Source organism: Pseudorca crassidens, chromosome 2 (assembly GCF_039906515.1).
Source record: "Pseudorca crassidens isolate mPseCra1 chromosome 2, mPseCra1.hap1, whole genome shotgun sequence".
Taxonomy (NCBI): Eukaryota; Metazoa; Chordata; class Mammalia; order Artiodactyla; family Delphinidae; genus Pseudorca; species Pseudorca crassidens.
This window is the reverse complement of record NC_090297.1, coordinates 154,920,566-154,946,673: the sequence shown is the minus strand read 5'-3', so window position 1 is coordinate 154,946,673 and position 26,108 is coordinate 154,920,566. Positions and strand designations below refer to the sequence as shown.

The following is a 26,108-nucleotide window of genomic DNA, read 5'->3' as shown; positions in this document are numbered from 1 at the left end:
CAATGACTCTTTCTCCACCCTTTTCATGTCCCACTAGACTCTGTTGTGTGTCCTTGCTCTCTCACCTGAAGAGGATACCTCTTATTTCAACAAGAGGTTAAGTGTTTCAGACACAAACTTCCTCATCTTCTTTCTGCTGACTCTGGCTGCCTTCCAATACATGTTCCATGATGCAGACACCACCATCTCCACTTCAAATCCGTCTGTGACTTTCCATTGCTCTTAGGATAAAGACTAACCTCCTCACCATGGTCTAAAATGTGGAGTCAAAGGATGGCTTCCGGTGGACAACTGGTGCCGTTCTGTAAGATAAGGAGCTTGCTTCAGAAGGTAAATCATATGTCCACTACATATACTGTTTAGTTTACCAGGCAAGACTTTCTTGGTGAAAGAAGCAGCGTTGACTTGCATTCTAGAGCAGGCTTCTCATCTGGCTGTGCACTGGTACTCTCTCTCTGGGGGTGCTAGTCTGCAGCGCAGGGCATCCCCTGGGCAGGATGGAGCATGATCTCTGTGGCCTCGTCTTGCAGCTCCTTCCTTTCATTCTCAGTCATCCAGCCCACAGTGGCCTCCTTTCAGGCCTGCATACTTACAAGGGCGCATTGCCCGTGCTGCCTCTCTGCAGGAAATGTCCTTCTGTTTAGTTTGCAGCTGATTGATGCCTCCTCACCGTTCGCATCTCTTCTCATGTGTCACTTTGCCAAGAAAGTGTCCCCTTACCTACTCAACTCATCACGTCCCCCTACCATAGCTCACATAACACCACGTACCTCTCGCTTACAGCCTTAATCACATTTCACATCCAGTTTTAGGTAGGTGTTTACCATATGGTCCGTGAGGAAGAGATCATGCCTGTTTTGCTTACTCTTGATTCCCAGCGACTAGCCCGGTTACTGATAACCTCTGTTAGAGGAGAGAAAGGAATGCACCCAATCCCTGGTGAAGCCCTGACCGTTTTCCTTTCTAGTGTCCCTCGTACTCCTCCCTGCCATCTGTGTCGCCCTTACTCCGCGTCTACCGTTTATGAGTTTACACCTGGGTTACGGTGACTGCTTCGGAGAATCACATGCCTTTCTACCTCCCTCGCTGCGACCTCTCCTACGCCTCCCAGGGCTCTTGGGTTATGCCCTTGCCCTCTTCCGAGCCGTCCGTGGCACCCGCTGTCATCCCCATACGGCCAAGCTCCTAAGACTGACACTCAAGGCCCTCCGTAATCTGGCTTCAGTTTCACTTTCTAGACGTTTCAAGGAAGAGCGGGGTCTAAATATCTGTGCACCTCTGCTCCGTTTCATATCTACCCACGAGGTTAATTTTTTTGTTTCTTCCAGTCCATCTATTTTGCACCTCCTTCTCTGCGAAGACTTCACTGAGAATCCAAGCGATTTGTGGATCCCTTCTCTCCCCTGAAGCTGTAAACAGTTTAACAAGACATATGCGGAACTGCCGTAAGGTAATCTACATCTTATCTTCCTCTCTGGTATCTAACCTCCCTGAGAATGGGGGTACATCTCTGTGTTCTGTGCAGTTTTCAGCACAGTACTCTACACGTAGTGAATATTTGGTAAATGAACGAATAAGTGAATGAGCCACCAAGATAAGGGTATTGTCTCATTCTTTCTCTCTTTTTCCACTTTCAAGTTTCTTTAGTTAGTTTCCTCAGACAAAAGGTTTCTTTGCAGCTACACAGTGGCCAGGTCCACAGAATGTTGCAGATAGCTGCTGAAAACATCCCTCCTCCACTTGAGAATGGCTTGCTCTCCCTCTCAAGCGGAGAGAGCTGGGATTCGATATTTAATTAAGTGCCTCTGTTCACTTGGCATTTAGAGGCACTAGGGGGTGTTAGTGTTCTACACTCGGTGAAATGCCTGTTTTGTTTGTGATTTTCCTTTGTGAAAAACAACTATCCACAAAGTGTTTTGTTCCAATTTTCCATCCTTTTAGATTGATGAAAATAATTTTAACTACGTAGAAACAGAAAACGAATAGAAAGAACTTTGCATTACATTTAATAAAAGCTTAGGGGGATCTTTGTGGTACATTAGTGAAGTTATCTGGGGAAACCTTAGCTACGTACATTGTGTTGGAGAGGCACCGAGAATTCAAGAATTCTCAAAGTTCGAGGACACAGTTGCCTTACATGTAGGCATGGTGGCAGCCATGGACATAGCAGTGATTTGGAGAATGTTGTATTAGTCAGCTCTTGCTGTGGTAATGCTTTGGAACAAATCTCCCCAAAACTCAGTTACATAAATAAGAATTTATTTTTCTTGGACCTGTGGGCTAGCTGCAGCGGCTCTCTTGTAGACCTCTCGATGGCTGGTATTGCTCCATGTTGTGGGTCAGTTTGAGGTCTGTCCCACACATCATACTGTGGAGCCCAATTGTGAGGCTGCAGGTCCCTGTCTTCTCACAAAGTTCACTGAAACATAACAGTAGAGCCCAACCACACAAGCCCACTTAAGGCCTCTGCAACTCATTTAAGGCCATGGTGTCTTCCCTTGGCATCCTGGGAACCCCCTGGCCTCAGGATGCAGCTTCTGTAGTCCATGGCAACCGGTGGAGAGGGGGCGGGGCTGCAGGAGGGTGGAACGCGGAGGTCACAGAGGGTGTGGGTGTGGCCACCTCTGCTGTGACTGAACCAAGGGCAGGGGGGCAGGGGGTCCAGGCAGGGCCCTCAGAGCCCGGTATGCCCAGGGGGGCGGCACAAGCATCTAGGCCCAGACCAAAGAGCACCTTCTTGGTCTTCGCGGCAGGCCGGCCTCTCACCTTGCCACTCAGGCCACCCTCCTACTTGAAGTGTGTGTGGAACGCGTCCGCGGAGTACACCTCGCTGCACAGGTAGCCATAGGACTGGGCGTTGTAGCTTCCTGCGAGGCGGCCGAAGGTCGCAGGCGGGTGGGTCCCTGGGATACACGCGGAGAGGCTCCTGACCGGCCCCCTGAGAACCGTCGCCGTTCCGTAAGATGGGGAGCTTGCTTCAGAATGTAAATCATATGTCCACTAGATATGCTGTTTAGTTTACCAGGCAAGACTTTCTTGGTGAAAGAAGCAGCATTGACTTGCATTCTAGAGCTCATCTTGCTGTGCACTGGCACTCTGGGTGTGCTAGTGTGCAGGGCAGGGCATCCCCTGGGCAGGATGGAGCATGATATCTGCAGCCTCGTCTTGCCCCTCCTTCCTTTCATTCTCAATCTTCCAGCCCACAGTGGCCTCCTTTCAGGCCTACATACTTACAACAGCACATTGCCCATGCTGCCCCTCTGCAGGAAATGTCCTTCTGTTTAGTTTGCAACTGATTGATGCCTCCTCATCCTTCTCATGTCTTCTCAGGTGTCACTTTGTCAAGAAGGTATCCCCTTACCTACTCAACTCATCACATCCCCCTACCATAGCTCACATAACACCATGTACCTCTCGCTTATAGCCTTCATCACATTTCACATCCAGTTTTAGATAGGTGTTTACCATATGGTCCGTGAGGAAGGGATCATGACTGTTTTGCTTACCCTTGGTTCCCAGTGACTAGCACAGTTACTGATAACCTGTGTTAAATGGAGAAATGAATGTATCCAATCAATGGTGAAGCCCTGACCGTTTTTCTTTCTAGTGTCTCTCATACTCCACCCTTCCATCTGTGTTGCCATTACTCCAGGTCTACCATTTATTATTTTACACCTGGATTACGATGATTGCTTCGGAGAATAGCATGTCTTTCTATCTTCCACCCTACAACCTCTCTTACACGTCCCAAGGCTCTTGGGTTTTGCCATTGCCCGCTTCCAATCCGTCCGTGGCATCATCGGCTGTCAGCAGACTTGCATGCAATGTTCCTTTCTTTTCTCTTTTTTTCCTTATGTCACTGGGCCATGGAAAGGCGTGAAGCACTGACACTCGCTGCCACGTGGATGTGCCCTGCGAACACGATGCTGAGCGAGAGAAGTCAGACACAAAAGGACACACAGGATGTGACACCACTGATGAGAAACTTCAAGAACATGTAGATCCACATAGTCAGTGGGTTCCTGGTTGTCAGGGGCTGGCGAGGGGACGGAGTGATAGCTAAGGGTGTGAGGTACATTTTGGGGTGACAGAAGTGATCCAAAGCACGGCAGTAAAGATGGCTGCACAGCTCAGTAAACTGTCCCCATGCTCCCCGTTGCAGCCTGTAATAGCATCGCTCTCCGGATGAAGGGCTGACTGCAGGAAGACTGAATGCGCAGTGAGTCCTGGACCCAGACCCTGAGCTGGTGCTGCCCACATGGGGAAGTCACTGGTACTTGCGGAGCCTCCACAGAGACCGGCAGCACCCCCAGGGCCTCACAGTTCATGGCGCACCCGGCCCAAGGGCCTTCCCGCTGGTTGTCATCACCGGCTGTCACCAGACTCGCATGCAATGTTCCATTCTTTTTTTTTATCTTTTCTCTGTCCCTCAGCACGCAAAGGGGTGATGCCCTGACACTTGCTGCCACGTGTATGCACCCTGAGGACATGATGCTCAGCGAGAGCCGTCAGAAACAAAAGGACATGCAGGGTCTGACTCCACTGAGGAGAAACGTACAGAGCAGGTAGATCCACAGAGTCAGAGAGTAAGTCCCTCGTTGTCAGGGGCTGCCGTGGGGGCGGAGTGATAGCTAAGGGCGTGAGGGACATTTTTGGGGTGACGTAAATGGTCCAAAACATGGCAGTAGTGATGGCTGCACAGCTTGGTAAACTGTCCCCCACACACCGGTGCAGCCTTTGAGAGCATCGCTCTCAGGAAGAAGGGCTGACCACACGAAGACTGAATGAGCAGTGGCTCCTGGGCCCAGACACTCAGCTGGCACCCCCCACGTGGGGAAGTCACTGGGGCTTTCTGAGCCTCCCCGGAGACTGGCAGCAGCCCCAGGACCTCACAGAGCACGGTGCGCCCATCCCCAGAGCCTCCCCTCTGTTTCTCATCACCGGCTGTCAACAGACTTGCATGCAATGTTCTTTTCTTTTATCTTCTCTGCTTTACGTCACTAGGCCATGCAAAGTGGTGAAGCCCTGACACTCGCTGCCACTTGGATGCACCCTGAGACTTCTACGCTATGGGAGAGAAGTCAGACACAGAAGGACACACAGGGTGTGACCCCACTGAGGAGAAACGTCCAGAACAGGTAGATCCACATAGGCAGAGAGTGGGTTCCTGGTTGTCAGGGGCTGGCGAGAGGATGCAGTGATTGGTAAGGGCCTGAGGGATATTTTGGGGGTGATGGAAATGATCCAAAGCACGGCTTTGGATCATGGAAATGATCCAAAGCACGGCAGTAGGGAGGGCTGCACAGCTCAGTAAACTGTCCCCATGCTTCCCGTTGTAGCCTGTGAGAACATCGCTCTCAGAACGAAGGGCTGACTGCAGGAAGACTGAACATGCAGTGGGTCCTGGGCCCAGACTCTCAGTTGATGGCTCCCCACTTGGGGTAGTGACTGGGAGTTGCTGAGCCTCCTCAGAGACTCGCAGCAGCCCCAGGGCCTCACAGGGCACGGCGCCCCCTGCCCCAGAGCCTTCCCTCTGGTTCTCATCACCAGCTGTCACCAGACTTACATGCAATGTTCCATTCTTTTCTTTTATCTTTTTTCTGTTCCTCAGCATGAAAAGGGTGAACCCCTGACACTCGCTGCCACCTGGATGCACCCTGAGGACACGATGGTCGGCGAGACAAGTCAGACACAGAAGGACACACAGGGTCTGACCACACTGAGGAGAAACGTCCAGAAAAGGTAGATCCACAGAGGCAGAAAGTAAGTCCCTGGTTGTCAGGGGCTGCCGAGGAGACGGATTAATAGCCAAGGGCGTGAGGGACATTTTCGGGGTGACGGAAATGGTCGAACAAATGGCAGTTGTGATGGCTTCACAGCTTAGTAAACTGTTGCCCGCGCTCCCGTGCGGCCTGTGAGAGCATCGCTCTCAGGACGAAGGGCTGGCCACAGGAAGACTGAACGAGCAGTGGGTCCCTGGCAAAGACGCCCATTTGGCGGCCCCCCACTTGGGGTAGTGACTGGGAGTTGGTGAGCCTCCAAGGAGACTGGCAGCAACCCCAGGGCCTCACAGGGCCCGGCGCCCCCGGTCACAGTGCCTTCCCTCGGGTTCTCATCACCAGTTGTCACCAGACTTGCACGCAACGTTCCTCTCTTTTCTTTCTTCTTTTCTCAGTCCTTCTGCGTGCAAAGAGGTGAACCCCTGACACTTGATGCCACGTGGATGCACCCTGAGGACACGATGGTCGGCGAGACAAGTCAGACACAGAAGGGCATATAGGGTCTCACCCCACTGAGGAGAAACGTCAAGAACAGCTAGATCCAGAGGGGAGGCTTTGGGGCCCATGATGCTGTTCACTGTGAGGACCTGGGGCTGCTGCCAGTCTCCGTGGAGGCTCTGGAAGCCCCAGTGACTTCCCCACGTACGGGGCGCCAGCTGAGCATCTGGGCACAGGACTCACTGTTCGTTCAGTCTTTCTGCGATCAAACCTTTGTTCACTTGGCATTTACAGACACCAAGGGCATTAGTGCTCTACACTCAGTGTAATGCCTGTTTTGTTTGTGATTTTCCTTTGTGGATAACAACTATCCACAAAATGTTTTGTTCCAATTTTCCATCCTTTTAGATTGATAAAAATCATTTTACCTACGTAGAAACAAAAAATGAATAGAACTTTGCATTACATTTAATAAAAGTTTAGGGAGATCTTTGTGGTACATTAGTGAAGTTATTTGGGGAAAGTTTAGCCATGTACATTGTGTTGGAGAGGCACCGAGAATTCAGGAGTTCTCAAAGTTTGAGGACACAATTGCCTTATATGTAGGCATGGTGGCAACCATGTACATAGCAGTGATTTGGAGGATGTTCTATTAGTCAGCTCTTGCTGTGATAATGCTTTGGAACAAATCTCCCCAAAACTCAGTTACATAAATAAGAATTTATTTTTCTTGGACCTGTGGGCTAGCTGCAGCGGCTCTCTTTTAGACCTCTAAATGGCTGGTATTGCTCCATGTTTTGGGTCAGTTTGAGGTGTGTCGCACACATCTTACTGTGGAGCCCAACTGTGAGGATGCAGCTCCCAGGCCCTGTCTTCTCACAAAGTTCACTGAAACATAAGAGGTGAGCCCAACCACACAAGCCCACTTAAGGCCTCTGCGACTCATTTAAGGCCATCGTGTCTTCCCTTGGCATCCTCGGAACCCCCTGGCCTCAGGATGCAGCTTCTGTAGTTCATGGCAACCTGCGGAGAGGGGGCGGGGCTGCAGGAGGGTGGAACACTGACCTCACAGAGGGTGTGGGTGTGGCCACCTCTGCTGTGACTGAACAAAGTGCAGGGGAGCAGGGGGTCCAGGCAGGGCCCTCAGAGCCCGGCAGGCCCAGGGAGGTGGCACGAGCATCTCGGCCCAGGACAAAGAGCGCCTTCTTGGTCTGCACGGCAGGCCGGCCTCTCACCTTGCCACTGAGTCCGCCCTCCGACTTGAAGTGTGTGCGGAACGTGTCTGCGGAATACACCTCGCTGCACAGATAGCCATAGGAGTCGGCGCTTAGCTTCCTGCCAGGCAGCTGAAGGTCGCAGGCAGGTGGGTCCCTGGGACACACGCGGGGAGGCTCCTGACCGACCCCCTGAGAACTGTTGCCGTTCCGTAAGTTAAGGAGCTTGTTTCAGAATGTAAATGATATGTCCACTAGATATGCTGTTTAGTTTAACAGGCAATACTTTCTTGGTGAAAGAAGCAGTGTTGACTTGCATTCTAGAGCAGGCTTCTCTTCTGGCTGTGCACTGGCACTCTGGGTGCGCTAGTCCGCAGGGCAGGGCATCCCCTGGGCAGGGTGGAGCATGATTTCTGCAGCCTCGTCTTGCCCCTCCTTCCTTTCATTCTCAATCTTCCAGCCCACGGTGGCCTCCTCTCAGGCCTGCATACTTACAACGGCGCATTGCCCGTGCTGCCCCTCTGCAGGAAGTGTCCCTCTGTTTAGTTTGCAGCTGACTGATGCCGCCTCACCCTTCTCATCTCTTCTCAGGTGTCACTTGGTCAAGAAAGCGTCCCCTTACCTACTCAACTCATCACGTCCCCCTACCGTAGCTCACGTGACACCACGCACCTCTCGCTTATGGCCGTCGTCGCCTTTCACATCCAGTTTCAGGTAGGTAAGTTTACCCCGTGGTCCGTGAGGAAGAAGAGATCACGCCTGTTTTGCTTACTCTTGATTCCCAGCGACTAGCCCGGTTACTGATAACCTCTGTTAGAGGGAGAAAGGAATGCACCCAATCCCTGGTGAAGCCCTGACCGTTTTCCTTTCTAGTGTCCCTCGTACTCCTCCCTGCCATCTGTGTCGCCCTTTCTCCGCGTCTACCGTTTATGAGTTTACACCTGGGTTACGGTGACTGCTTCGGAGAATCGCATGCCTTTCTACCTCCCTCGCTGCGACCTCTCCTACGCCTCCCAGGGCTCTTGGGTTATGCCCTTGCCCTCTTCCGAGCCGTCCGTGGCACCCGCTGTCAACCCCATACGGCCAAGCTCCTAAGACTGACACTCAAGGCCCTCCGTAATTTGGCTTCAGTTTCACTTTCTAGACGTTTCAAGGAAGAACGGGGTCTAAATATCTGTGCACCTCTGCTCCGTTTCATATCTACCCACGAGGTTAATTTTTTTGTTTCTTCCAGTCCACCTATTTTGCACCTCCTTCTCTGGGAAGACTTCACTGAGAATCCAAGCGATTTGTGGATCCCTTCTCTCCCCTGAAGCTGTAAACAGTTTAACAAGACATGTGCGGAACTGCCGTAAGGTAATCTACATCTTGTCTCCCTCTCTGGTATCTAACCTCCCTGCGAATGGGGGTACGTCTCCGTGTTCTGTGCGGTTTTCAGCACGGTACTCTCTACACGTAGTGGATATTTGCTTTGGTAAGTGGACGAATAAGTGAATGAGTCACCAAGATAAGGGTATTGTCTCATTCTTTCTCGCGTTTTCCACTTTCAAGTTTCTTTAGTTAGTTTCCTCAGACAAAAGGTTTCTTTGTAGCTACACAGTGGCCAGGTCCACAGAATGTTGCAGATAGCTGCTGAAAACATCCCTCCTCCACTTGGGAATGGCTTGCTCTCCCTCTCAAGCGGAGAGAGCTGGGATTCGATATTTAATTAAGTGCCTCTGTCCACTTGGCATTTAGAGGCACTAGGGGGCGTTAGTGCTCTACACCCGGTGAAATGCCTGTTTCGTTTGTGATTTTCCTTTGTGAAAAACAACTATCCACAGAGTGTTTTGTGCCAATTTTCCATCCTTTTAGATTGTCGGAGAGCATTTTACCTACGTAGAAACAGAAAACGAATAGAAAGAGCGTTGCTTTGCGTTTAATAAAAGCTTAGGGCGGTCTCGGTGGTACGTTAGTGAAGTTATCTGGGGACACCTTAGCCACGTACATTGTGTTGGAGAGGCACCGAGAATTCAGGAGTTCTCAAAGTTCGAGGACACAGTTGCCTTACACGTAGGCTCGGTGGCAGCCGTGGACATGGCAGTGATTTGGAGAATGTTGTATTAGTCGGCTCTTGCTGTGATAATGCTTTGCAACAAATCTCCCCAAAACTCACTTACGTAAAGAAGAATCTAGTTTTCTGGGACCTGTGGGCTAGCTGCAGCGGCTCTCTTGTAGACCTCTCGATGGCGGGTGTTGCTCCATGCCGTGGGTCAGTTTGAGGTCGGTCCCGCACACCTTACCGTGGAGCCCAACTGTGAGGCTGCAGGTCCCCGTCTTCTCGCAGAGTTCACTGGAAGGTAAGAGGTGAGCCCAACCACACAAGGCCACGTAAGGCCTCTGCGACTCATTGAAGGCCATCGTGTCTTCCCTTGGCCTCCTGGGAACCCCCTGGCCCCAGGATGCAGCTTCCGTAGCCCAGGGCAACCGGCGGAGGGGGGCGGGCGGGGCTGCAGGAGGGTGGAACGCCGAGGTCACAGAGGGTGTGGGTGTGGCCACCTCTGCTGTGACTGAACCAAGGGCAGGGGGGCAGGGGGTCCAGGGCAGGGCCCTCAGAGCCCGGTAGGCCCAGGGGGGCGGCGCAAGCACCTAGGCCCAGGCCGAAGAGCGCCTTCTTGGTCTGCCGCGGCAGGCCGGCCTCTCGCCTTGCCACTCAGGCCGCCCTCCCACTTGAAGTGTGTGTGGCACGCGTCCGCGGAGTACACCTCGCTGCACAGGTAGCCGTGGGACTGGGCGTCGTAGCTTCCTGCGGGGCGGCCGGAGGTCCCGCAGGCGGGTGGGTCCCTGGCACAGACGCGCGGAGCGGCTCCCGCCCGGCCCCCCTGAGAACCGTCGCCGTTCCGTAAGGCGGGGCGCCTGCTTCAGAATGTAAATCACGTGTCCGCTCTATGGATACGCTGTTTAGTTTACCAGGCAAGACTTTCTTGGTGAAAGGAGCAGCGTTGGCTTGCATTCTCGAGCAGGCTTCTCATCTGGCTGTGCACTGGTACTCTCTCTCTGGGTGTGCTAGTCCGCAGGGCAGGGCATCCCCTGGGCAGGGTGGAGCGTGATCTCTGCGGCCTCGTCCTGCAGCTCCTTCCTTTCATTCTCAATCATCCTGCCCACGGTGGCCTCCTCTCAGGCCTGCATACTTACAACGGCGCATTGCCCATGCTGCCCCTCTGCAGGAAGTGTCCCTCTGTTTAGTTTGCAGCTGACTGATGCCGCCTCACCCTTCTCATCTCTTCTCAGGTGTCACTTGGTCAAGAAAGCGTCCCCTTACCTACTCAACTCATCACGTCCCCCTACCGTAGCTCACGTGACACCACGCACCTCTCGCTTATGGCCGTCGTCGCCTTTCACATCCAGTTTCAGGTAGGTAAGTTTACCCCGTGGTCCGTGAGGAAGAAGAGATCACGCCTGTTTTGCTTACTCTTGATTCCCAGCGACTAGCCCGGTTACTGATAACCTCTGTTAGAGGGAGAAAGGAATGCACCCAATCCCTGGTGAAGCCCTGACCGTTTTCCTTTCTAGTGTCCCTCGTACTCCTCCCTGCCATCTGTGTCGCCCTTACTCCGCGTCTACCGTTTATGAGTTTACACCTGGGTTACGGTGACTGCTTCGGAGAATCGCATGCCTTTCTACCTCCCTCGCTGCGACCTCTCCTACGCCTCCCAGGGCTCTTGGGTTATGCCCTTGCCCTCTTCCGAGCCGTCCGTGGCACCCGCTGTCAACCCCATACGGCCAAGCTCCTAAGACTGACACTCAAGGCCCTCCGTAATTTGGCTTCAGTTTCACTTTCTAGACGTTTCAAGGAAGAACGGGGTCTAAATATCTGTGCACCTCTGCTCCGTTTCATATCTACCCACGAGGTTAATTTTTTTGTTTCTTCCAGTCCACCTATTTTGCACCTCCTTCTCTGGGAAGACTTCACTGAGAATCCAAGCGATTTGTGGATCCCTTCTCTCCCCTGAAGCTGTAAACAGTTTAACAAGACATGTGCGGAACTGCCGTAAGGTAATCTACATCTTGTCTCCCTCTCTGGTATCTAACCTCCCTGCGAATGGGGGTACGTCTCCGTGTTCTGTGCGGTTTTCAGCACAGTACTCTCTACACGTAGTGGATATTTGCTTTGGTAAGTGGACGAATAAGTGAATGAGTCACCAAGATAAGGGTATTGTCTCATTCTTTCTCGCGTTTTCCACTTTCAAGTTTCTTTAGTTAGTTTCCTCAGACAAAAGGTTTCTTTGTAGCTACACAGTGGCCAGGTCCACAGAATGTTGCAGATAGCTGCTGAAAACATCCCTCCTCCACTTGAGAATGGCTTGCTCTCCCTCTCAAGCGGAGAGAGCTGGGATTCGATATTTAATTAAGTGCCTCTGTCCACTTGGCATTTAGAGGCACTAGGGGGCGTTAGTGCTCTACACCCGGTGAAATGCCTGTTTCGTTTGTGATTTTCCTTTGTGAAAAACAACTATCCACAGAGTGTTTTGTGCCAATTTTCCATCCTTTTAGATTGTCGGAGAGCATTTTACCTACGTAGAAACAGAAAACGAATAGAAAGAGCGTTGCTTTGCGTTTAATAAAAGCTTAGGGCGGTCTCGGTGGTACGTTAGTGAAGTTATCTGGGGACACCTTAGCCACGTACATTGTGTTGGAGAGGCACCGAGAATTCAGGAGTTCTCAAAGTTCGAGGACACAGTTGCCTTACACGTAGGCTCGGTGGCAGCCGTGGACATGGCAGTGATTTGGAGAATGTTGTATTAGTCGGCTCTTGCTGTGATAATGCTTTGCAACAAACCTCCCCAAAACTCACGTAAAGAAGAATCTAGTTTTCTCGGACCTGTGGGCTAGCTGCAGCGGCTCTCTTGTAGACCTCTCGATGGCGGGTGTTGCTCCATGACGTGGGTCAGTTTGAGGTCTGTCCCGCACACCTTACCGTGGAGCCCAACTGTGAGGCTGCAGGTCCCCGTCTTCTCGCAGAGTTCACTGGAAGGTAAGAGGTGAGCCCAACCACACAAGGCCACGTAAGGCCTCTGCGACTCATTGAAGGCCATCGTGTCTTCCCTTGGCCTCCTGGGAACCCCCTGGCCCCAGGATGCAGCTTCCGTAGCCCAGGGCAACCGGCGGAGGGGGGCGGGCGGGGCTGCAGGAGGGTGGAACGCCGAGGTCACAGAGGGTGTGGGTGTGGCCACCTCTGCTGTGACTGAACCAAGGGCAGGGGGGCAGGGGGTCCAGGGCAGGGCCCTCAGAGCCCGGTAGGCCCAGGGGGGCGGCGCAAGCACCTAGGCCCAGGCCGAAGAGCGCCTTCTTGGTCTGCCGCGGCAGGCCGGCCTCTCGCCTTGCCACTCAGGCCGCCCTCCCACTTGAAGTGTGTGTGGCACGCGTCCGCGGAGTACACCTCGCTGCACAGGTAGCCGTGGGACTGGGCGTCGTAGCTTCCTGCGGGGCGGCCGGAGGTCCCGCAGGCGGGTGGGTCCCTGGCACAGACGCGCGGAGCGGCTCCCGCCCGGCCCCCCTGAGAACCGTCGCCGTTCCGTAAGGCGGGGCGCCTGCTTCAGAATGTAAATCACGTGTCCGCTCTATGGATACGCTGTTTAGTTTACCAGGCAAGACTTTCTTGGTGAAAGGAGCAGCGTTGGCTTGCATTCTCGAGCAGGCTTCTCATCTGGCTGTGCACTGGTACTCTCTCTCTGGGTGTGCTAGTCCGCAGGGCAGGGCATCCCCTGGGCAGGGTGGAGCGTGATCTCTGCGGCCTCGTCCTGCAGCTCCTTCCTTTCATTCTCAATCGTCCTGCCCACGGTGGCCTCCTCTCAGGCCTGCATACTTACAACGGCGCATTGCCCGTGCTGCCCCTCTGCAGGAAGTGTCCCTCTGTTTAGTTTGCAGCTGACTGATGCCGCCTCACCCTTCTCACCTCTTCTCAGGTGTCACTTGGTCAAGAAAGCGTCCCCTTACCTACTCAACTCATCACGTCCCCCTACCGTAGCTCACGTGACACCACGCACCTCTCGCTTATGGCCGTCGTCGCCTTTCACATCCAGTTTCAGGTAGGTAAGTTTACCCCGTGGTCCGTGAGGAAGAAGAGATCACGCCTGTTTTGCTTACTCTTGATTCCCAGCGACTAGCCCGGTTACTGATAACCTCTGTTAGAGGGAGAAAGGAATGCACCCAATCCCTGGTGAAGCCCTGACCGTTTTCCTTTCTAGTGTCCCTCGTACTCCTCCCTGCCATCTGTGTCGCCCTTTCTCCGCGTCTACCGTTTATGAGTTTACACCTGGGTTACGGTGACTGCTTCGGAGAATCGCATGCCTTTCTACCTCCCTCGCTGCGACCTCTCCTACGCCTCCCAGGGCTCTTGGGTTATGCCCTTGCCCTCTTCCGAGCCGTCCGTGGCACCCGCTGTCAACCCCATACGGCCAAGCTCCTAAGACTGACACTCAAGGCCCTCCGTAATTTGGCTTCAGTTTCACTTTCTAGACGTTTCAAGGAAGAACGGGGTCTAAATATCTGTGCACCTCTGCTCCGTTTCATATCTACCCACGAGGTTAATTTTTTTGTTTCTTCCAGTCCACCTATTTTGCACCTCCTTCTCTGGGAAGACTTCACTGAGAATCCAAGCGATTTGTGGATCCCTTCTCTCCCCTGAAGCTGTAAACAGTTTAACAAGACATGTGCGGAACTGCCGTAAGGTAATCTACATCTTGTCTCCCTCTCTGGTATCTAACCTCCCTGCGAATGGGGGTACGTCTCCGTGTTCTGTGCGGTTTTCAGCACGGTACTCTCTACACGTAGTGGATATTTGCTTTGGTAAGTGGACGAATAAGTGAATGAGTCACCAAGATAAGGGTATTGTCTCATTCTTTCTCGCGTTTTCCACTTTCAAGTTTCTTTAGTTAGTTTCCTCAGACAAAAGGTTTCTTTGTAGCTACACAGTGGCCAGGTCCACAGAATGTTGCAGATAGCTGCTGAAAACATCCCTCCTCCACTTGGGAATGGCTTGCTCTCCCTCTCAAGCGGAGAGAGCTGGGATTCGATATTTAATTAAGTGCCTCTGTCCACTTGGCATTTAGAGGCACTAGGGGGCGTTAGTGCTCTACACCCGGTGAAATGCCTGTTTCGTTTGTGATTTTCCTTTGTGAAAAACAACTATCCACAGAGTGTTTTGTGCCAATTTTCCATCCTTTTAGATTGTCGGAGAGCATTTTACCTACGTAGAAACAGAAAACGAATAGAAAGAGCGTTGCTTTGCGTTTAATAAAAGCTTAGGGCGGTCTCGGTGGTACGTTAGTGAAGTTATCTGGGGACACCTTAGCCACGTACATTGTGTTGGAGAGGCACCGAGAATTCAGGAGTTCTCAAAGTTCGAGGACACAGTTGCCTTACACGTAGGCTCGGTGGCAGCCGTGGACATGGCAGTGATTTGGAGAATGTTGTATTAGTCGGCTCTTGCTGTGATAATGCTTTGCAACAAATCTCCCCAAAACTCACTTACGTAAAGAAGAATCTAGTTTTCTGGGACCTGTGGGCTAGCTGCAGCGGCTCTCTTGTAGACCTCTCGATGGCGGGTGTTGCTCCATGCCGTGGGTCAGTTTGAGGTCGGTCCCGCACACCTTACCGTGGAGCCCAACTGTGAGGCTGCAGGTCCCCGTCTTCTCGCAGAGTTCACTGGAAGGTAAGAGGTGAGCCCAACCACACAAGGCCACGTAAGGCCTCTGCGACTCATTGAAGGCCATCGTGTCTTCCCTTGGCCTCCTGGGAACCCCCTGGCCCCAGGATGCAGCTTCCGTAGCCCAGGGCAACCGGCGGAGGGGGGCGGGCGGGGCTGCAGGAGGGTGGAACGCCGAGGTCACAGAGGGTGTGGGTGTGGCCACCTCTGCTGTGACTGAACCAAGGGCAGGGGGGCAGGGGGTCCAGGGCAGGGCCCTCAGAGCCCGGTAGGCCCAGGGGGGCGGCGCAAGCACCTAGGCCCAGGCCGAAGAGCGCCTTCTTGGTCTGCCGCGGCAGGCCGGCCTCTCGCCTTGCCACTCAGGCCGCCCTCCCACTTGAAGTGTGTGTGGCACGCGTCCGCGGAGTACACCTCGCTGCACAGGTAGCCGTGGGACTGGGCGTCGTAGCTTCCTGCGGGGCGGCCGGAGGTCCCGCAGGCGGGTGGGTCCCTGGCACAGACGCGCGGAGCGGCTCCCGCCCGGCCCCCCTGAGAACCGTCGCCGTTCCGTAAGGCGGGGCGCCTGCTTCAGAATGTAAATCACGTGTCCGCTCTATGGATACGCTGTTTAGTTTACCAGGCAAGACTTTCTTGGTGAAAGGAGCAGCGTTGGCTTGCATTCTCGAGCAGGCTTCTCATCTGGCTGTGCACTGGTACTCTCTCTCTGGGTGTGCTAGTCCGCAGGGCAGGGCATCCCCTGGGCAGGGTGGAGCGTGATCTCTGCGGCCTCGTCCTGCAGCTCCTTCCTTTCATTCTCAATCATCCTGCCCACGGTGGCCTCCTCTCAGGCCTGCATACTTACAACGGCGCATTGCCCATGCTGCCCCTCTGCAGGAAGTGTCCCTCTGTTTAGTTTGCAGCTGACTGATGCCGCCTCACCCTTCTCATCTCTTCTCAGGTGTCACTTGGTCAAGAAAGCGTCCCCTTACCTACTCAACTCATCACGTCCCCCTACCGTAGCTCACGTGACACCACGCACCTCTCGCTTATGGCCGTCGTCGCCTTTCACATCCAGTTTCAGGTAGGTAAGTTTACCCCGTGGTCCGTGAGGAAGAAGAGATCACGCCTGTTTTGCTTACTCTTGATTCCCAGCGACTAGCCCGGTTACTGATAACCTCTGTTAGAGGGAGAAAGGAATGCACCCAATCCCTGGTGAAGCCCTGACCGTTTTCCTTTCTAGTGTCCCTCGTACTCCTCCCTGCCATCTGTGTCGCCCTTACTCCGCGTCTACCGTTTATGAGTTTACACCTGGGTTACGGTGACTGCTTCGGAGAATCGCATGCCTTTCTACCTCCCTCGCTGCGACCTCTCCTACGCCTCCCAGGGCTCTTGGGTTATGCCCTTGCCCTCTTCCGAGCCGTCCGTGGCACCCGCTGTCAACCCCATACGGCCAAGCTCCTAAGACTGACACTCAAGGCCCTCCGTAATTTGGCTTCAGTTTCACTTTCTAGACGTTTCAAGGAAGAACGGGGTCTAAATATCTGTGCACCTCTGCTCCGTTTCATATCTACCCACGAGGTTAATTTTTTTGTTTCTTCCAGTCCACCTATTTTGCACCTCCTTCTCTGGGAAGACTTCACTGAGAATCCAAGCGATTTGTGGATCCCTTCTCTCCCCTGAAGCTGTAAACAGTTTAACAAGACATGTGCGGAACTGCCGTAAGGTAATCTACATCTTGTCTCCCTCTCTGGTATCTAACCTCCCTGCGAATGGGGGTACGTCTCCGTGTTCTGTGCGGTTTTCAGCACAGTACTCTCTACACGTAGTGGATATTTGCTTTGGTAAGTGGACGAATAAGTGAATGAGTCACCAAGATAAGGGTATTGTCTCATTCTTTCTCGCGTTTTCCACTTTCAAGTTTCTTTAGTTAGTTTCCTCAGACAAAAGGTTTCTTTGTAGCTACACAGTGGCCAGGTCCACAGAATGTTGCAGATAGCTGCTGAAAACATCCCTCCTCCACTTGAGAATGGCTTGCTCTCCCTCTCAAGCGGAGAGAGCTGGGATTCGATATTTAATTAAGTGCCTCTGTCCACTTGGCATTTAGAGGCACTAGGGGGCGTTAGTGCTCTACACCCGGTGAAATGCCTGTTTCGTTTGTGATTTTCCTTTGTGAAAAACAACTATCCACAGAGTGTTTTGTGCCAATTTTCCATCCTTTTAGATTGTCGGAGAGCATTTTACCTACGTAGAAACAGAAAACGAATAGAAAGAGCGTTGCTTTGCGTTTAATAAAAGCTTAGGGCGGTCTCGGTGGTACGTTAGTGAAGTTATCTGGGGACACCTTAGCCACGTACATTGTGTTGGAGAGGCACCGAGAATTCAGGAGTTCTCAAAGTTCGAGGACACAGTTGCCTTACACGTAGGCTCGGTGGCAGCCGTGGACATGGCAGTGATTTGGAGAATGTTGTATTAGTCGGCTCTTGCTGTGATAATGCTTTGCAACAAATCTCCCCAAAACTCACTTACGTAAAGAAGAATCTAGTTTTCTGGGACCTGTGGGCTAGCTGCAGCGGCTCTCTTGTAGACCTCTCGATGGCGGGTGTTGCTCCATGCCGTGGGTCAGTTTGAGGTCTGTCCCGCACACCTTACCGTGGAGCCCAACTGTGAGGCTGCAGGTCCCCGTCTTCTCGCAGAGTTCACTGGAAGGTAAGAGGTGAGCCCAACCACACAAGGCCACGTAAGGCCTCTGCGACTCATTGAAGGCCATCGTGTCTTCCCTTGGCCTCCTGGGAACCCCCTGGCCCCAGGATGCAGCTTCCGTAGCCCAGGGCAACCGGCGGAGGGGGGCGGGCGGGGCTGCAGGAGGGTGGAACGCCGAGGTCACAGAGGGTGTGGGTGTGGCCACCTCTGCTGTGACTGAACCAAGGGCAGGGGGGCAGGGGGTCCAGGGCAGGGCCCTCAGAGCCCGGTAGGCCCAGGGGGGCGGCGCAAGCACCTAGGCCCAGGCCGAAGAGCGCCTTCTTGGTCTGCCGCGGCAGGCCGGCCTCTCGCCTTGCCACTCAGGCCGCCCTCCCACTTGAAGTGTGTGTGGCACGCGTCCGCGGAGTACGCCTCGCTGCACAGGTAGCCGTGGGACTGGGCGTCGTAGCTTCCTGCGGGGCGGCCGGAGGTCCCGCAGGCGGGTGGGTCCCTGGCACAGACGCGCGGAGCGGCTCCCGCCCGGCCCCCCTGAGAACCGTCGCCGTTCCGTAAGGCGGGGCGCCTGCTTCAGAATGTAAATCACGTGTCCGCTCTATGGATACGCTGTTTAGTTTACCAGGCAAGACTTTCTTGGTGAAAGGAGCAGCGTTGGCTTGCATTCTCGAGCAGGCTTCTCATCTGGCTGTGCACTGGTACTCTCTCTCTGGGTGTGCTAGTCCGCAGGGCAGGGCATCCCCTGGGCAGGGTGGAGCGTGATCTCTGCGGCCTCGTCCTGCAGCTCCTTCCTTTCATTCTCAATCGTCCTGCCCACGGTGGCCTCCTCTCAGGCCTGCATACTTACAACGGCGCATTGCCCGTGCTGCCCCTCTGCAGGAAGTGTCCCTCTGTTTAGTTTGCAGCTGACTGATGCCGCCTCACCCTTCTCACCTCTTCTCAGGTGTCACTTGGTCAAGAAAGCGTCCCCTTACCTACTCAACTCATCACGTCCCCCTACCGTAGCTCACGTGACACCACGCACCTCTCGCTTATGGCCGTCGTCGCCTTTCACATCCAGTTTCAGGTAGGTAAGTTTACCCCGTGGTCCGTGAGGAAGAAGAGATCACGCCTGTTTTGCTTACTCTTGATTCCCAGCGACTAGCCCGGTTACTGATAACCTCTGTTGGAGGAGAGAAAGGAATGCACCCAATCCCTGGTGAAGCCCTGACCGTTTTCCTTTCTAGTGTCCCTCGTACTCCTCCCTGCCATCTGTGTCGCCCTTACTCCGCGTCTACCGTTTATGAGTTTACACCTGGGTTACGGTGACTGCTTCGGAGAATCGCATGCCTTTCTACCTCCCTCGCTGCGACCTCTCCTACGCCTCCCAGGGCTCTTGGGTTATGCCCTTGCCCTCTTCCGAGCCGTCCGTGGCACCCGCTGTCATCCCCATACGGCCAAGCTCCTAAGACTGACACTCAAGGCCCTCCGTAATTTGGCTTCAGTTTCACTTTCTAGACGTTTCAAGGAAGAACGGGGTCTAAATATCTGTGCACCTCTGCTCCGTTTCATATCTACCCACGAGGTTAATTTTTTTGTTTCTTCCAGTCCACCTATTTTGCACCTCCTTCTCTGGGAAGACTTCACTGAGAATCCAAGCGATTTGTGGATCCCTTCTCTCCCCTGAAGCTGTAAACAGTTTAACAAGACATGTGCGGAACTGCCGTAAGGTAATCTACATCTTGTCTCCCTCTCTGGTATCTAACCTCCCTGCGAATGGGGGTACGTCTCCGTGTTCTGTGCGGTTTTCAGCACGGTACTCTCTGCACGTAGTGGATATTTGCTTTGGTAAGTGGACGAATAAGTGAATGAGTCACCAAGATAAGGGTATTGTCTCATTCTTTCTCGCTTTTTCCACTTTCAAGTTTCTTTAGTTAGTTTCCTCAGACAAAAGGTTTCTTTGTAGCTACACAGTGGCCAGGTCCACAGAATGTTGCAGATAGCTGCTGAAAACATCCCTCCTCCACTTGAGAATGGCTTGCTCTCCCTCTCAAGCGGAGAGAGCTGGGATTCGATATTTAATTAAGTGCCTCTGTCCACTTGGCATTTAGAGGCACTAGGGGGCGTTAGTGCTGTACACCCGGTGAAATGCCTGTTTCGTTTGTGATTTTCCTTTGTGAAAAACAACTATCCACAGAGTGTTTTGTGCCAATTTTCCATCCTTTTAGATTGTCGGAAAGCATTTTACCTACGTAGAAACAGAAAACGAATAGAAAGAGCGTTGCTTTGCGTTTAATAAAAGCTTAGGGCGCACCTCAGACCTCCCAAAAGGCAAGAAACCCCCCACGTACCTGGGTAGGACAAAAGAAAAAACTAAACAGAGACAAAAGGATAGGGACGGGTCCTGCACCAGCGGGAGAGAGCTGTGAAGGAGGAAAAGTGTCCACACACTAGGAAGCCCCTTCGCGGGTGGAGGCTTCGGGAGGCGGAGTGGGGGAGCTTGGGAGCCGCGGAGGAGAGCACAGCAACAGGGGTGCGGAGGACAAAGCGGACAGATTCCAGCGCAGAGGATCGGGCCGACCGGAACTCGCCAGCCGAGAGGCTTGTCTGCTCACCCGCCGGGGCGGGCGGGACTGGGAGCTGAGGCTCCGGCTTTTGTCGGAGCGCCGGGAGAGGATTGAGGTTGGCGGCGTGAACACAGCCTGCAGGGCGTTAGTGCACCGCGGCTGGCCGGGAGAGAGTCCGGGGAGAAGTCTGGAACTGCCGAAGAGGCAAGAGACTTTTACGTCCCTCTTTGTTTCCTGGTGCACGAGGAGAGGGGATTAAGAACGCTGCTTGAGAGAGCTCCAGGGACGGGCGCGAGCCGCGGCTAAAAGTGCGGAGCCCAGAGACAGACATGAGACGCTAGGGCCGCTGCTGCCGCCACCGGGAGGCCTGTGTGCGAACACAGGTCACTAGCCACACGCCCTTCCGGGGAGCCTGTGCAGCCCGCCACTGCCAGGGTCCCGGGATCCAGGGACAACTCCCCCGGGAGAACGCACAGGCGCGCCTCAGGCTGCAACGTCTCACCGGCCTCTGCCGCCGCAGGCCCGCCCCACACTCCGTGTCCCTCCCTACCCCCGGGCCTGAGTGAGCCAGAGCCTCCGAATCAGTGGCTCCTTTAACCCCGTCCTGTCTGAGCAAAGAACAGACGCCCTCCGGCGACCTACACGCACAGGCGGGGCTAAATCCAAAGCTGAGCCCCTGGGAGCTGTGAGAACAAAGAAGAGAAAGGGAAATCTCTCCCAGCAGCATCAGAAGCAGCGGATTAAAGCTCCACAATCAACTTGATATACCCTGCATCTGTGGAATACCTGAATAGACAACCAATCATCCCAAATTAAGGAGCCGTGTGGATGAAAGGCTCTTGGTGCTGCAGCCAGGAGTCAGTGCTGTGCCTCTGAGGTGGGAGAGCCAACTTCAGGACACTGATCCACAAGAGACCTCCCAGCTGCACATAATATCAAACAGCAAAAATTTCCGAGAGATCTCCATCCCAACGCCAGCACCCAGCTTCACTCAACGACCAGCAAGCTACAGTGCTGGACATCCTATGCCAAACAACTAGCAAGACAGGAACACAACCCCACCCATTAGCAGAGAGGCTGCCCCAAATCATAATAAGTCTACAGACACCCCAAAACACACCACCAGACGTGGACCTGCCCACCAGAAAGACAAGATCTAGCCTCATCCACCAGAACACAGGCACTAGTACCCTCCACCAGGAAGCCTACACAACCCACTGAACCAACCTTAGCCACTGGGGACAGACACAAAAAACAACAGGAACTACGAACCTTCAGCCTGCAAAAAAGGAGACCCCAAACACAGTAAGATAAGCAAAATGAAAAGACAGAAAAACACACCGCAGATGAAGGAGCAAGATAAAAACCCATCAGACCTAACAAATGAAGAGGAAATAGGCAGTCTACCTGAAAAAGAATTCAAAATAATGATAGTAAGGTTGATCCGAAATCTTGGAGATAGAATGGACAACAGAATGGACAAAATGCAAGAATCAGTTAACAAGGACCTAGAAGAACTAAAGATGAAACAAGCAACGATGAACAACACAATAAATGAAATTAAAAGTACTCTAGATGGGATCAATAGCAGAATAACTGAGGCAGAAGAACGGATAAGTGACCTGGAAGATAAAATAGTGGAAATAACTACTGCGGAGCAGAATAAAGAAAAAAGAATGAAAAGAACTGAGGACAGTCTCAGAGACCTCTGGGACAACATTAAACGTACCAACATTCGAAGTATAGGGGTTCCAGAAGAAGAAGAGAAAAAGAAAGGGACTGAGAAAATATTTGAAGAGGTTATAGTTGAAAACTTCCCTAATATGGGAAAGGAAATAGTTAATGAAGTCCAGGAAGCACAGAGAGTCCCATACAGGATAAATCCAAGGAGAAATACGCCAAGACACATATTAATCAAACTGTCAAAAATTAAATACAAAGAAAACATATTAAAAGCAGCAAGGGAAAAACAACAAATAACACACAAGGGAATCCCCATAAGGTTAACAGCTGATCTTTCAGCAGAAACTCTGCAAGCCAGAAGGGAGTGGCAGGACATATTGAAAGTGTTGAAGGAGAAAAACCTGCAACCAAGATTACTCTACCCAGCAAGGATCTCATTCAGATTTGATGGAGAAATTAAAACCTTTAGAGACAAGCAAAAGCTGAGAGAGTTCAGCACCACCAAACCAGCTCTACAACAACTGCTAAAGGAACTTCTCTAGGCAAGAAACACAAAAGAAGGAAAAGACCTACAATAACAAACCCAAAACAATTAAGAAAATGGGAATGGGAACACACATATCGATAATTACCTTAAATGTAAATGGACTAAATGCTCCCACCAAAAGACACAGATTGGCTGAATGGATACAAAAACAAGACCCATATATTTGCTGTCTACAAGAGACCCGTATGCTAACACATATATATGGAATTTAAGAAAAAAAAAAATGTCATGAAAAACCTAGGGGTGAAACAGGAATAAAGACACAGACTTACTAGAGAATGGACTTGAGGCTATGGGGAGGGGGAAGGGTAAACGGTGACAAAGCAATAAAGAGGCATGGACATGTATACACTACCAAACGTAAGGTAGATAGCTAGTGGGAAGCAGCCGCATAGCACAGGGAGATCAGCTCGGTGCTTTGTGACCGCCTGGAGGGGTGGGATAGGGAGGGTGGGAGGGAGGGTGACGCAAGCGGGAAGAGATATGGGAACATATGTAAATAAAAAAAAAAAAAAAAAAAAGCTTAGGGCGGTCTCGGTGGTACGTTAGTGAAGTTATCTGGGGACACCTTAGCCACGTACATTGTGTTGGAGAGGCACCGAGAATTCAGGAGTTCTCAAAGTTCGAGGCCACAGTTGCCTTACACGTAGGCTCGGTGGCAGCCGTGGACATGGCAGTGATTTGGAGAATGTTGTATTAGTCGGCTCTTGCTGTGATAACGCTTTGCAACAAATCTCCCCAAAACTCACTTACGTAAAGAAGAATCTAGTTTTCTGGGACCTGTGGGCTAGCTGCAGCGGCTCTCTTGTAGACCTCTCGATGGCGGGTGTTGCTCCACGCCGTGGGGCAGTTTGAGGTCGGTCCCGCGCACCTTACCGTGGAGCCCGACTGTGAGGCTGCAGGTCCCTGTCTTCTCGCAGAGTTCAGTGAAACGTAAGAGGTGAACCCAACCACACAAGCCCACGTAAGGCCTCTGCGACTCATTGAAGGCCATCGTGTCTTCCCTTGGCCTCCTGGGAACCCCCTGGCCCCAGGATGCAGCTTCCGTAGCCCAGGGCAGCCGGCGGAGGGGGGCGGGCGGGCGGGGCTGCAGGAGGGTGGAACGCCGAGGTCACAGAGGGTGTGGGTGTGGCCACCTCTGCTGTGACTGAACCAAGGGCAGGGGGGCAGGGGGTCCAGGGCAGGGCCCTCGGAGCCCGGTAGGCCCAGGGGGGCGGCGCAAGCACCTAGGCCCAGGCCGAAGAGCGCCTTCTTGGTACGCGCGGCAGGCCGGCCTCTCGCCTTGCCACTCAGGCCGCCCTCCCACTTGAAGTGTGTGTGGCACGCGTCCGCGGAGTACGCCTCGCTGCACAGGTAGCCGCGGGACTGGGCGTCGTAGCTTCCTGCGAGGCGGCCGGAGGTCCCGCAGGCGGGTGGGTGCCTGGGACAGACGCGCGGAGCGGCTCCCGCCCGGCCCCCCTGAGAACCGTCGCCGTTCCGTAAGGCGGGGCGCCTGCCTCAGAATGTAAGTCACGTGTCCACTCTATCGATACGCTCTTTAGTTTACCAGGCAAGACTTTCTTGGTGAAAGAAGCAGCGTTGGCTTGCATTCTCGAGCAGGCGTCTCATCTGGCTGTGCACTGGTACGCTCTCTCTGGGTGTGCTAGTCCGCGGGGCAGGGCATCCCCTGGGCAGGGTGGAGCGTGATCTCTGCGTCTTGCAGCTCCTTCCCTTCATTCTCAATCATCCTGCCCACGGTGGCCTCCTCTCAGGCCTGCATACTTACAGCGGCGCGTCGCCCGTGCTACCCCTCTGCAGGAAGTGTCCCTCTGTTTAGTTTGCAGCTGACTGATGCCGCCTCACCCTTCTCACCTCTTCTCAGGTGTCACTTGGTCAAGAAAGCGTCCCCTTACCTACTCAACTCATCACGTCCCCCTACCGTAGCTCACGTGACACCACGCACCTCTCGCTTATGGCCGTCATCGCCTTTCACATCCAGTTTCAGGTAGGTAAGTTTACCCCGTGGTCCGTGAGGAAGAAGAGATCACGCCTGTTTTGCTTACTCTTGATTCCCAGCGACTAGCCCGGTTACTGATAACCTCTGTTAGAGGGAGAAAGGAATGCACCCAATCCCTGGTGAAGCCCTGACCGTTTTCCTGTCTAGTGTCCCTCGTACTCCTCCCTGCCATCTGTGTCGCCCTTACTCGGCGTCTACCGTTTATGAGTTTACACCTGGGTTACGGTGACTGCTTCGGAGAATCGCATGCCTTTCTATCTCCCTCGCTGCGACCTCTCCTACGCCTCCCAGGGCTCTTGGGTTATGCCCTGGCCCTCTTCCGAGCCGTCCGTGGCACCCGCTGTCAACCCCATACGGCCAAGCTCCGAAGACTGACACTCGAGGCCCTCCGTAATTTGGCTTCAGTTTCCCTTTCTAGACGTTTCAAGAAAGAACGGGGTCTAAATATCTGTGCACCTCTGCTCCGTTTCATATCTACCCACGAGGTTAATTTTTTGGTTTCTTCCAGTCCACCTATTTTGCACCTCCTTCTCTGGGAAGACTTCACTGAGAATCCAAGCGATTTCTGGATCCCTTCTCTCCCCTGAAGCTGCAAACACTTGAACAAGACGTGTGCGGAACTGCCGTGAGGTAATCTACATCTTGTCTCCCTCTCTGGTATCTAACCTCCCTGCGAATGGGGGTACGTCTCCGTGTTCTGTGCGGTTTTCAGCACAGTACTCTCTACACGTAGTGGATATTTGATTTGGTAAGTGGACGAATAAGTGAATGAGTCACCAAGATAAGGGTATTGTCTCATTCTTTCTCTCTTTTTCCACTTTCAAGTTTCTTTAGTTAGTTTCCTCAGACAAAAGGTTTCTTTGCAGCTACACGGTGGCCAGGTCCACAGAATGTTGCAGATAGCTGCTGAAAACATCCCTCCTCCACTTGGGAATGGCTTGCTCTCCCTCTCAAGCGGAGAGAGCTGGGATTCGATATTTAATTAAGTGCCTCTGTCCACTTGGCATTTAGAGGCACTAGGGGGCGTTAGTGCTCTACACCCGGTGACATGCCTGTTTCGTTTGTGATTTTCCTTTGTGAAAGACAACTATCCACAGAGTGTTTTGTGCCGATTTTCCATCCTTTTAGATTGACGGAAAGCATTTTACCTACGTAGAGACAGAAAACCAATAGAAAGAGCGTTGCATTACGTTTAATAAGAGCTTAGGGCGGTCTCGGTGGTACGTTAGTGAAGTTATCTGGGGACACCTTAGCCACGTACATTGTGTTGGAGAGGCACCGAGAATTCAGGAGTTCTCACAGTTCGAGGACACAGTTGCCTTACACGTAGGCACGGTGGCAGCCGTGGACGTGGCAGTGAGTTGGAGAATGTTGTATTAGTCAGCTCTTGCTGTGATAACGCTTTGCAACAAATCTCCCCAAAACTCACTTACATACAGAAGAATCTAGTTTTCTGGGACCTGTGGGCTAGCTGCAGCGGCTCTCTTGTAGACCTCTCGATGGCGGGTGTTGCTCCACGCCGTGGGGCAGTTTGAGGTCGGTCC

At 53.0% G+C, this 26,108-nt stretch overlaps 1 protein-coding gene across 3 annotated transcripts in view; it reads left to right on the top strand.

Annotated features, from left to right (window-relative positions):
- LOC137220002 (uncharacterized) overlaps positions 1-26,108 on the top strand; it is a 59,656-nt gene that overhangs the window by 7,277 nt on the left and 26,271 nt on the right. Inside the window, exons 3-12 of one of the 3 annotated variants that reach the window (XM_067729440.1) lie at positions 8,667-8,788; positions 10,703-10,829; positions 11,346-11,467; positions 13,378-13,504; positions 14,021-14,142; positions 16,057-16,183; positions 16,700-16,821; positions 17,683-17,804; positions 18,736-18,862; positions 19,380-19,502. In XM_067729440.1, coding sequence (XP_067585541.1) covers positions 8,667-8,788; positions 10,703-10,829; positions 11,346-11,467; positions 13,378-13,504; positions 14,021-14,142; positions 16,057-16,183; positions 16,700-16,821; positions 17,683-17,804; positions 18,736-18,862 — 1,118 coding nt within the window. In that variant the 3' untranslated portion in view covers positions 19,380-19,502. Of the gene's footprint in view, positions 1-7,912; positions 8,151-8,666; positions 8,789-10,702; positions 10,830-11,345; positions 11,468-13,377; positions 13,505-14,020; positions 14,143-16,056; positions 16,184-16,699; positions 16,822-17,682; positions 17,805-18,735; positions 18,863-19,379; positions 19,503-26,108 lie in introns of those variants that run through there. The other 2 variants (XM_067729438.1, XM_067729439.1) reach the window with 2 other exon arrangements.